The sequence below is a fragment of the Anarrhichthys ocellatus genome, unplaced genomic scaffold (assembly GCF_004355925.1).
Source record: "Anarrhichthys ocellatus isolate YVR2014 unplaced genomic scaffold, GSC_Weel_1.0 scaffold106, whole genome shotgun sequence".
NCBI classification, from domain to species: domain Eukaryota; kingdom Metazoa; phylum Chordata; class Actinopteri; order Perciformes; family Anarhichadidae; genus Anarrhichthys; species Anarrhichthys ocellatus.
Window position 1 is genome coordinate 785709 of NW_022280136.1, and position 11130 is coordinate 796838.

Here is an 11130-nt window from a genome sequence, read left to right on the forward strand (position 1 = left end):
AAATCCACAGAGGACTACTATACTATACTAACAGGTAAATCCACAGATGACTACTATACCAGTGGTTCTCAACTGGTCTGGCTGCAGGACCCACCATCACCCCTTAATGGCAAGCCGCGACCCACGACCCAAATTATATATATACTGTATATATATATATATATATATATATATATATATATATATAATTTGGGTATATCTATATTCAAGAAGTCTAGTAGTAGTAACGTCTCTGTGTAGTAAACAACTGCCAAATCAAAGAAAGTACACATCAATTATATTTTAACTAATATTATTCAAATTGAACTGGATGGATTATAAATAATACATAGAAATACATGAATAAATGTTCTTCTCATTTCAAGTAAAATAACGGCTGGATTAAAAATTAAATTACGTAACAGAATTCATTTTAGAAAAATTATTTTCACTGAATTGCCCTGCAGCTTTAAATTCAGTTCATTCAGGGTGAAGTGAAAAAGCTACGATATTATATTTTTCTCATCTTCTAAAAAGAGAAATTAGTGTTGGAAGAATTCACCTATTTGAGTCTGTCCAGTCAGAGTCTAATGACTCTGGTCTCTCTGGATGTTCTTCTCTTTTGGAAATCGTTCTATGATTTTGACTTTTACAACTAATGTTACAATAGTCCTGCTCTGCTGTCGATATCCTTGTACCTCCCCCGTGTGTCACGGTGTGTGTACATCTCATTGAGTCAGGAAACTTGTCAGAATGGCCATATTTAATTGGCTGAGCTGCATCACGTGATGTGATTCACAACGCATTGGTCGGTGTTTTTCCTGCACCGCTGAACAAGTGCCGTAAATGCTTTCGGGTTGAACAAGATATCTCTCAGCTGGCCCTGGTAGGCGGCGTAAAAAATAACAGCGCCCCCCTGGGACACAGATTTATACCTCAATCAAATAATAAAAGACTGCACTCACTTTGCCAGCTAATTTCCATGTCATATCTAATAACAAATTGCATGTTGACGTCGATGTGTTTCTACTTAAACACTTAAACGCAGCACATAAACCCATGACATGACACCAAATTCATCTCTCTCTCTCTAGCACACACACATTACTTACCCTGTTGTCTGGCTGCTGTCTGTCGAGGGATATGTGGAGAGAGTTAGGAGAGAGTTGGTTATGTTGAGCCAGTATAAGAGCTAAGTTTGAAGTGAAAGGGTCAATGGTCAAAGGTCAGTTCACTCATCAATTCCACTGGGTTTGCTACAACCAAACTGGTTGCACACAACACCGTCACCAAAACAAAAACGGTCTTTATCTGTAAGAAAAAGAACCCCCCCAAAAAATTGACTAAATTAAGGACCAGATAAGACAGGTGGAAAGGTGGACAGACAGACGGACGGACAGACGGACGGACAGACGGACGGACAGACGAATAGATAGACAGACGGACAGACGGATAGACAGACGGACAGACGGATAGACAGACAGACAGACGGACGGACAGACGAACAGATAGACAGACAGACAGACGGACAGACAGACAGACGGACAGACAGGTACCTTGGTGGAGCTCATCTTCCTGCTGACACACTCTGCCAGGCTTCTGCCGAAGTGTCTCTGTGCCCAGCGAGCAAAGTCCACCTGCTGTTTGATTATCTCATGCCCAAATATTATTACTGAGAAAAAATTGAGTAGAGGTCATTATGGTGTGTGTTATCAAAGTGGATGGGATGCCTTTAGGACAGACCAAGGGCACCACAAGAGCAGCAAGTGTACCAAACAGGTGGCAAAAAAAGTGAAGCCAATGCAGAAATGCAAAAACAATTAAAGCTACGAGCAGCGATGAACGGGCCCTCGCAATCTGCAGCGCGTCGGGGGTGGCGGCGGGACTCCGGCCTGCGCGGCCGAGAACATCCGCGACCGTCGGACAGCGCGTCTGCGAGCGAGACGTTTTTAATTCACGTAAAATGGCCACCACGCCACGGCCACGCCGTTGCATCAAACGTAAAGCTTTGAGTAACTTTTAATAGCAAAGGTCTTTAGATTATACTGACCAAATTTGAAGTGGATCTGACAAAGTCCCTAGGAGGAGTTCGTTAAAGTATAGCGACTAGAAATCAAGAGAAAATTCACACAAAAATTAAAATGGCCGACTTCCTGTTCATTTTAGAGCATTGTCCCAAGACACTTTTTTTTAATTCGTCATGTGATACAAATTGTATAGATGTAGGTCAAACGTAGCGCTGGGGCTGCATTTTCGAAAATTTGTAGGGGGCACTATCGAGGCAATTTGAAAGGGTCAAGCCAAAAAGCCATATGAAATATTTATTTCCATCACCTATGACACCTGTGCAAAGTTCCAAGGCTTGTTGAGCATCCTAAGTCACAGAAAAATAAGCTTAATTTTTCATGGCGAATAACGCGTTGCCACGGCAACAGCGTTTAACGACAACTCACAATATTCATGGTGAAGCATTATCAATGTCTTACGGCTTAGCTTACCAAATTTGAGACTGATCTGGGCAACTTCCTAGTCGGAGTACATAAAAGTATAAAACTTGTCATTTCATTTTGCCAGTAGGTGGCGCTATGACTTTGTGAAAATGTTGGCATGGAAATGTGCTCAGGCCTGGACCAGCATCATGCAGAACTAATTTGGGGCAGATTGAATAAAGTACCTTGGAGTTACAACAACTTCCTCTTTCATGGCGAACGGCACGAAATGTGCGTGACATGGGCGCCATATAAAACGAAGGTCATTCAATGTCAGTAGACCATTTCAGTAACTTTCATCATTAATGTCTTTAGATCATCTTGACCAAATTTGAAGTTGATCGTACAAATTCTGTGGGAGGAGTTCGTTAAAGTACAATGCCTGAAAACGATGGAAAATGCCTAAAAATGCAAAGAAATGGGGGTATTACTGCATCGCCCCCTAGTGGTTGTATGGAATGAAAATTTGAGGGCATGTTACAGGACACGATGTCAACATATGCTACGGATTTCGGGATGATAGGCCATATGGTTTTGAAGTTATACTATATATTGATGTAGAAGGCCACGCCCTATGAAGTTCATTGGTCCATATATTCTTAATACAATGACATATCAATTAGCCTTTAGTAACTTTTAATTATATAGATCCAATAATGATTCACAGCAAATTTTGTATCAATCAGACCCAGGGTCTAGGAGAAGTGAATTTCTTTTTTTTTTTACAAAATTCAAAATGGCGGAAGATTTTGGAAGGCGGAGCTTAGGGTCCCAAGAGGATTTTTTGTAGAACTCATTCAGTTGCTCATGTTTGTAAAATTTTAAGTCATTTGGATATACGGGCTGTCGGGGCTTGCATTTCCAACTTCTAGGGGGCGCTAGCGAGCAATTTTGTCATCCTCGAGCATGGGACCCATAAAATATCAAATTTTCCCGCAATCCTGATATGCTTGCCAAATATGGGGATGTTGGAGACATGCTAAAGCCCCCAAAATGGCGTTTCATTCGAAAGAAAAAGAATAATAATAATAATAATAATAATAATAATAATAATAACAATAATAATAATAATAATAATTCCTACAGTTTCAATAGGGACCTCACGGCCCGACGTCGGTGCTCGGGCCCTAATGATTACAGTCGGCTACATGAGAGGCACAAACACAAGCAGCCAGAGTTGTGTGGCGTTGTCCTTAGAGAGAGTGCATTGACACTGTTAGAGGATGCTACAGGAAATTGGAATTTGACCTCAGGTGTGATGAAACATAAACAGTCCGTCATAGACCTGTGACCCAGTGTGATGAGCCTCAGCCATCACACTGTTTTGTGTTGGTTACAGAAGGTCAGATCAGGCAGTCCAGTGACAAAAAACACGGTGAAAGACTTCATGTATATCAAAATGATATCCCCTTAAACATAGCTACATTTCCTACTATTGACCTTAAAATAGTACTCTACAGTTTGCACTCCTCTAACACTGTCAGACGGACAGGTTTGTTTTTTTTGGCAAAAAAAGGTTCAAAATCAATGAACCAAAGATATTGGGTGTTTCCAAAGATAGTGGTTGTTTTATTATAACATGCACAGATTTAAATCCTGTGGGCCTATTAAAAAAATCTATAAAATCAAGAAGGACTTTTAAAATGATTAGACTCTATAAGCGTACAAAACATACTAATATGCTTTCCTCAAAGCCACCACACTCCATTTAAAAACACAACAATTTTACCTTTTGCCGCTTGTGAAACGCGACAGAAACAAAATGGTTTGCTCGTTCCACTGTACGATCACCATCATCAACTCTGGTTTTATTGAAATAAACCCTAAAATGATCACATTAAATGTGAAAAGAAACAGCCATGCTACCAGTCTCCACTGAAAAACACAGTAGTTTTACTTCAATGATAAAACATGCTTCATTCAAACTCCACACAAACAGAATAATGAAACAGAATACGTAAGTCAGAACAAACTTTTAATTTAGGCTTTGTAGATCTAATATGAGGGAAGATTCAGCAACTGCATTTACAAATTCCCGCCTCAAATTGGTTCAGAAGCAGATTTTGGCACACTATTCAGGTTTGCTTAAACTAGCACGATATATCGTGTTAATTAGTCAGTTTTAGAGATATATTTTTCAAATTGGACAGAGCCAAGCTAGTTGTTTGCCCTACTTCCAGTCTTTATGCTAAGCTAGGCTAACCACCTGCTTTCTCAAAGTCAATATAGCGCACAGTGGTATCAATCTACTCAGCTAACTTTGGAAAGAAAGCAAATAGTATTTTATTATAATTCCCAAATTGTCAAACATTTCCTTTAAAGGCTGTGTTGGGTACAATGCTTAGGGCTCAGGGTTGACACTCGAACAGGGCAAATCTTTAAAGACGACCTCGTGCTCCACCAGTAGGTGAAAACAATCATAAACGTTTCAACAATCCCCTTCTATCAAATGAAAGGCTCTTTCTGTCTTCCCAGAAAGCCCATCCCATAATCCCACACTGTCTCATCCCAATGTCCTCTTTCAACCGGAAATGCAACACATGAAGGAGGTAAAGATGCATTTGCGTTTGGCCTTCAGTGCAACAAATGGTGCAAAACCCGACCTCAGCCCCCACCGTTCAGTCTGTGTCAGACATATCTTTGCTGGCAGTCAGTCAAATATAGTAAATCTCCCTCTAATCCTGTTGTTCCGGTCTGCTCTGTTCAGCTTTAAAAAAACTTACCTAAAAGAGAGACAAAGGGGACGAATTTGTCTCCATTCATGACATTATCAGTCCTTCCCTTCAGCTTTCAGTGATCCCTGGTTGAATAACTTTGGGATTCCTAATCTTCTGTTTGGATATAGTATTTTTACGTTTGGGGTATTCCAGCTGGGTCGGGTTAGATGGTGGCCTAATACCGGTTTGGTCTCTCAGTGGAGGGAGTGGTTCGAGATGTGCTAATGTTAGCTTGACACAGGGTTCAAGGTGCGGGGGCGGGTAGCCTCTACCAAGATGTAACTCCCGGTAGTTCCAAAGTTGTCTTATTCACACGTTCTTAGCTGCCTTTCTGACATTAACCATGGAGTATTGTTGAGTGTAAGGATGTGTAAACCGTGCAACTGAGTTCAGGACTTCTGGAGAGCTGTGTGCCATCACTCCGGCTAACGTTGAGCTGCTGGATGATGAAGTAAATATCTCCAAATTGTAATCCTGGTTGTTAAACCAAAATGTCTGGCTATCTCTTTCTACACATGTTAAATACAGCAGAAATGGGTGTGGAGGATTCGGAGTTGGAGGCTAGAGTGTGGATACCCGACCCGAGCCCGTCGGGAAGGGCTTCGAATAAATATTTACAGATGACGTTCAGGTTTGGCCTACTTGACATGGCGCTTTGATATTCTTTAAAATAAAAACGTATCAAACCACATGGCAAGGGACTGTACAAAAATATAGGAAGGGGTGAGTATTTTTTTAATTGATTAATTATTAATGTTATTATTATTTAAAGACTTTTTATTGAATGTTCATTCAATAAAAAGTCAATAAAGACTTTTTATTGAATGTTCATTCACTTTAAATGAATGTCTAAAGTGCACAACACCATCGTCACCATCTTAATTCTTTATGTATTGACTCTGAGTCATATTATTTGGAGATACTAGGAAGAGGTCAAATATTAAAATTTCTGGAACATTAGGTTCGGCCCCCGTCCCCACAATCCTATGAGATTATTAGAAGCCTCTAGTTGCTTTCTGTGCTGTTTGAATATCATCTAATAAGCCATAAAAGACACTTTCATTTACATGTTTTCTGACTTCAGCGGCTCCAAGTGATGTCATCAAAGGAGACTGAAATCAAAGCATAGCATCAATGTTCTCTTGAATTTACCGATTTTCTCAATAAACAGAAAAACATTAAAAGAATATTCATCACACAGGGGAGGGGCTTTAAAGGTGTGGACATTATACTTTTAAGTGAAAACATGAGCAAAAACTCAAACCAGTGTCCTTCAAGCCCTCCAGACTTCTACTCTGTTGCCTGTTTAAATAGCAAAGGAAAAGGGGAACTTGTCTGTTCAAGTAATTGTCAGTTTGTGGCAGCCATCTTGCCTCATTGTCACTAGAGGAACCTGGGAGTTCACCCTCCGGTCTCACAGGGTCTCCATATTGTTAGGTATTAGTTTGATTCTGTGACTCAGTGTCCCAGTTCTTCCCCCTGTTCTTCTTCCTGTTCCTCTCCGCCATCACCAGGGCCGCCACCACAGTGACCAGCACGGTGCCGGTGATGACGAGCACGGTGGCGGTCTCCGCCACGCAGAGCCGGCTGTCCACCCAGGCTAGCGAGGCCCCGGCCAGCTGCAGCGGATCCTGGCACGTCACGTTGCGGTAGTCGTCGATGTGGAGGTGGCGAACGTGCAAGATCTTGCTGAAGACGCGGTGCAGATCGCAGTCGCAGCTCCACGGGTTGCCTGGTGGTGCAATAACAGAGGTTACGACAGTTGGCTCCGAGTCCGCTGACCCATAGGAGATGTTGACCAGACACAACAAAAAGGTCAAATGTTTAAAAAAAAAGTTTATATTTCATAAGTCCAAGTGAAAGAGAAGTTGGAGCTTCTGTGGTGGAATGTATTCCTCAGTGAAACTGAATACTTGTGTACAGTTGCAAGAGGGATTTAATTCAAATCCACACACACATATATAATCCACACACATACACATATATACACTTTTTTCCTTTTTTTTACAGGAAGAAAAGATGATTAGATTTTGATATTAAAATAATAATGAAAAAAGGTTGTTTGCCTATATTGTTGGATCGGGGCACAATGTGACTGGGAATGTGATTTCAAAGGGTTAAAAGGGCATTTTTCATTTCATCTGCACGTAGACTGTTTTCTGTACTTTTAGTTTTGCTGCATGTTTGTGTAAAACATTTATATTGATCAAATCCTACGTACACACTGGGAGTTTATTTTGTCTTTTTATTTATCGCATGATATTTTTGATATTTCAGTACATTTAGCTGTTTGTTTGCTTTCATTCGGAGGCACAATGTGAATCAAAATGACATGGAAGATGTTGTAGTAAATACATGAACATACAGGGTCTATTTTTCATGTTATTATAAAATAGTCTTTCATTATTACCAGAACTGTTTATTATCATAACAAAATTAGATCTTGCTATATCAAAAAATCATTCCCGTTATTGCACAGAATCAACGTATCAAATACTTACTTATTTCATACACTGAAATATAAATACCCGATATAACTATATAGAGAGATACAATATGTGGATTAGGAATGGTGGTCAGGTCTTCACTGGCAGACAGAAGCTGGGCTTATATACTGATGGGAGCTAAATGTCATGAACTTGATGTGCATAAAGTGCACTAACATACTTCAAGCCATCTGGCCTTGTGGGAGTTGCTGGCGGGAGGTTTAGGAGAGGCTCATTCTTGTCAGATAATACCTGCCATCTGGTAGCCAACATTGCACGTACCATGAAAACTACACTTAAGCAGCCTGCGGCCATAGAAACATCCTGCCACACAGACATAAACGTCTAGTAACAACAAGTTATCGTGTTATACAGAGACGTGGTTCTTGTTTTAATGAGAAACCGTCAAGTTTCGCGACATCACGAAATAAAGTGACTTGTTGAGAACGAGAAAAGAAAAGTTTCTTTTTAAACGGAACGATTTGGGGAATTTAGTAACGACAATAAATATGTCATAACCGGAAATGTGCACCTAGTAGATCGTAGCCAGGTGTGTCTGCAACAACCCCTGCTGTAATATTTGATCGAACAAATACAACCCGCAATTGGCTGACCCTCCGTCTATGCTGCGAGCGTATCAGACAGATGTGCCCTCATTGTAATGACATGAAAAGCAACCTTTTTCCATTAAAATGAGAAACTGAGCACATTGCTTTTTCATGGTGGCAGCAACACACTGTTTTTAATCTTATATTTCACTACTATATCATCTTCCTATGCAATAGAGTGAATAATGCACATTTTCATTGTGCGCAATAGTGGTGTCTCTTCACTTGGTCAACAATAAAAAAGTATAGATACTGGAAACCTGACAGCTGGATGTGTGTAGCCGTTGTATGAAGGCAGATGAAGGTCTTAAACTTGAGGTGATTCAGGTTGTTTCCATCCAGAGCGAGGACGGCCAGGCTGTAGAGAGGGGCCAGAGCATTGTTGTCGATATGCGAGATGTTGTTGTTGCTCAACTGGAGCACCTAGACGGACAGACGGGTAATCAGACAGACAGGCATATGGTATACACACACACAGAGTCATTTCAAGTCTCATTTATTGCACCTCTAGTCCAGGCAGCATATCCAGGCTCCCCTGCTGCACCACAGTCAGTCTGTTGTTGTGCAGGTAGAGCTGCCTGAGCCTGGAGAGGCCCCTGAACACGCCGAAGCCAACCTCCACCAGCTGGTTACTGCTGAGGTCCAGCTTCTCCATGTTGTCCAGATGCTCGAAGCTGACGGACGGGAAGGAGAGACAATTACAGGGTCAACCCACATGCGCTGAATACACTGCGGTATGTATCTGTGGCTTGATGCAGAGAGGTTTGTTTGGCTTCTTGGCCCTGATACAACTATGGTAAAGTGGTGGAATGAGGGGGTGGACAAGAAGAGGTGATATGGCCAACTAGTTAGCAAACGGTGTCTTATTTAGTCGTGTGTTTCTGTCCACCTGATGAATGTCTCTTTTAGCTCTGTTTTTGGTCCCTACCAAGTCCTGAGAACAGTATCTGGCCCTTTAGCTGCTAGATGTTTTACTTTCTTTGCTGGCTAATCGCTATCTTTGTCTGTCGGTCATTTGGTGCTGGGCAGGTAGTGTACGGGGGGGGATTTAGTGCTTTATTCGTCGAAGACAAACTGTGCTGTGGGAGCCCCCGAGAAAATGAAGATGCAGATCTGAAAAACAAAGCAATGATCTGGAAGACGCTATTGCGGCTGCATAAAGCTGAAGGGAACCAGAGAGTATAGAAGCAGAGAGACGAAACGCTCATGCTTTTTTGACAGATGGCACTGCTGTAGCGAATGCCGCCATCTTGGGCTGAATACACCAATGACTGTGGACTATGGCTGTGGACGTATAAAGAGACGTCTGTAAATCAGCAGCTTTTCTTTTTGGAGGTGAATGGACATCCCAGTACAAACTCAAAAATAGCCCTCATTGAAACAGATCGATTTCATTTCAACGAGTCACTTGACTAACGACTCACGTTAATTGCAAGCCTAGTCCGTCCCCCCTGCAAATCCAGTTCCAGTTCCTCTGAGGAGGCTAATAGGAATATGGAGTATGATAATGATAGAAAGATGGACTTCCGTTGTACTTTGATGGACGGACTTGGTACCTGTTTCCAGATAAATGGTGTAAGTTGTTGTGCTCCAGTAGCAGCACTCTGAGAGCAGATAGACTGGTCGAGAAGTCGACAGGTAGAGCTGTTAACTGGTTCCAACTGAGATCCAGCTTCTCCAGGAAGGACAAAGAGAAAAATGCCTGTGGAGAGAAAGAAATACAGACAGAGAGAAGCATGCATTTAACTATTGCGATTATTTCCATCTTCCCTGTCCCCCTCCCTTGACTGTGACCCAGATGGACCTGAAGGTCTTCTTTTTAACGATTCTCCCTTTCTATTATTATTAATCATTTATTTTAACTTTCTCCTCCTCCACCATTGTCAGTCTTTTCCTCCATCTGGTCCCCTTTACTGTTCATTGGCCTACATGTTAATTTGTATATATAGAGTGGGGAAGTGAGCTCCGCATGTGGAGAGGCATTCTAATGCCAGGTGTGAACTCACGTTATAGCTGTCCACCTGTGAATGGATCACCTGAGATGCATCCGTCAATGCAGGTGTGAACAGGGCCACTGGCACTTCAACAGGATTCTCCTCTTCAACTAAAAGTTACTACATCCCTCTCTTAGACCTCTACTGAGATATCAACTGCTGTCAATGCCTGCATGTAAACTCAATAATTCAACTGTTTTTAGTGCTCAACACTTCCACTTCCACCGACATTTCCAGTGCATTCATGAACTGACATTTTAACTTCTTACAGCATTTACGCATCAACTAACATTTCCATTTCATGTCTTACTCTTCAGATGGCAGTTCAGCTGCTTTCAGCAATTGCGCTCAGCACTGATAAATCAACCTTTTGTTTATAAGTCAACTAACATGTCAAATGCTTTTATCTCTTACTCTTTGGATGCCACTTTGGCTGCTTTTCATTTTTTGCATTTAAATGAGAGTTCAACTGCTTTCAGTGCTCAGCTGTTCCACTTCATGGCATTTACAATGCTTTTAACTCAGCTGCTTTCATACTTCAACTGATGAGTCAAAGGCTGTCAATGTCCGTAAGTCAACTAACATTTCAACTGTTTTTATCTCTTTCAGACGACAGTTCAGCTGCTTTTCATTTTGTGTTTCCTTTCAGCACTTAAATTGACACATTAACTCCTTAATTGATTCAACTTCTACTGCGACTTTCATAAATGTACCCTTAACATTCTTTCAAAACTTTCAAAATGTTTCCAGTGCTATTTATCAGGAATTGTCCCAAAAAGAAATCGACCTTTTAAAGTTCATCCGTCCCTTGGTTCCCACCTGTGGTTGCATTTCTTGGATCTGGCTGTTGGTCAGCA

At 41.3% G+C, this 11130-nt stretch overlaps 1 protein-coding gene across 1 annotated transcript; it reads right to left on the reverse strand.

The window, feature by feature from the left end:
- Positions 1–6292: 6292 nt before the first annotated feature.
- On the reverse strand, positions 6293–11130 carry LOC116399223 (leucine-rich repeat-containing protein 15). The gene is made up of 5 exons (XM_031876196.1): positions 11093–11130; positions 9836–9981; positions 8785–8953; positions 8540–8702; positions 6293–6917 (listed from the first exon to the last, which is right to left on the reverse strand). Exons 1-5 carry the CDS (start codon positions 11102–11104, stop codon positions 6619–6621), a joined length of 789 nt encoding a protein of 262 aa, XP_031732056.1. The 5' UTR covers positions 11105–11130; the 3' UTR covers positions 6293–6618.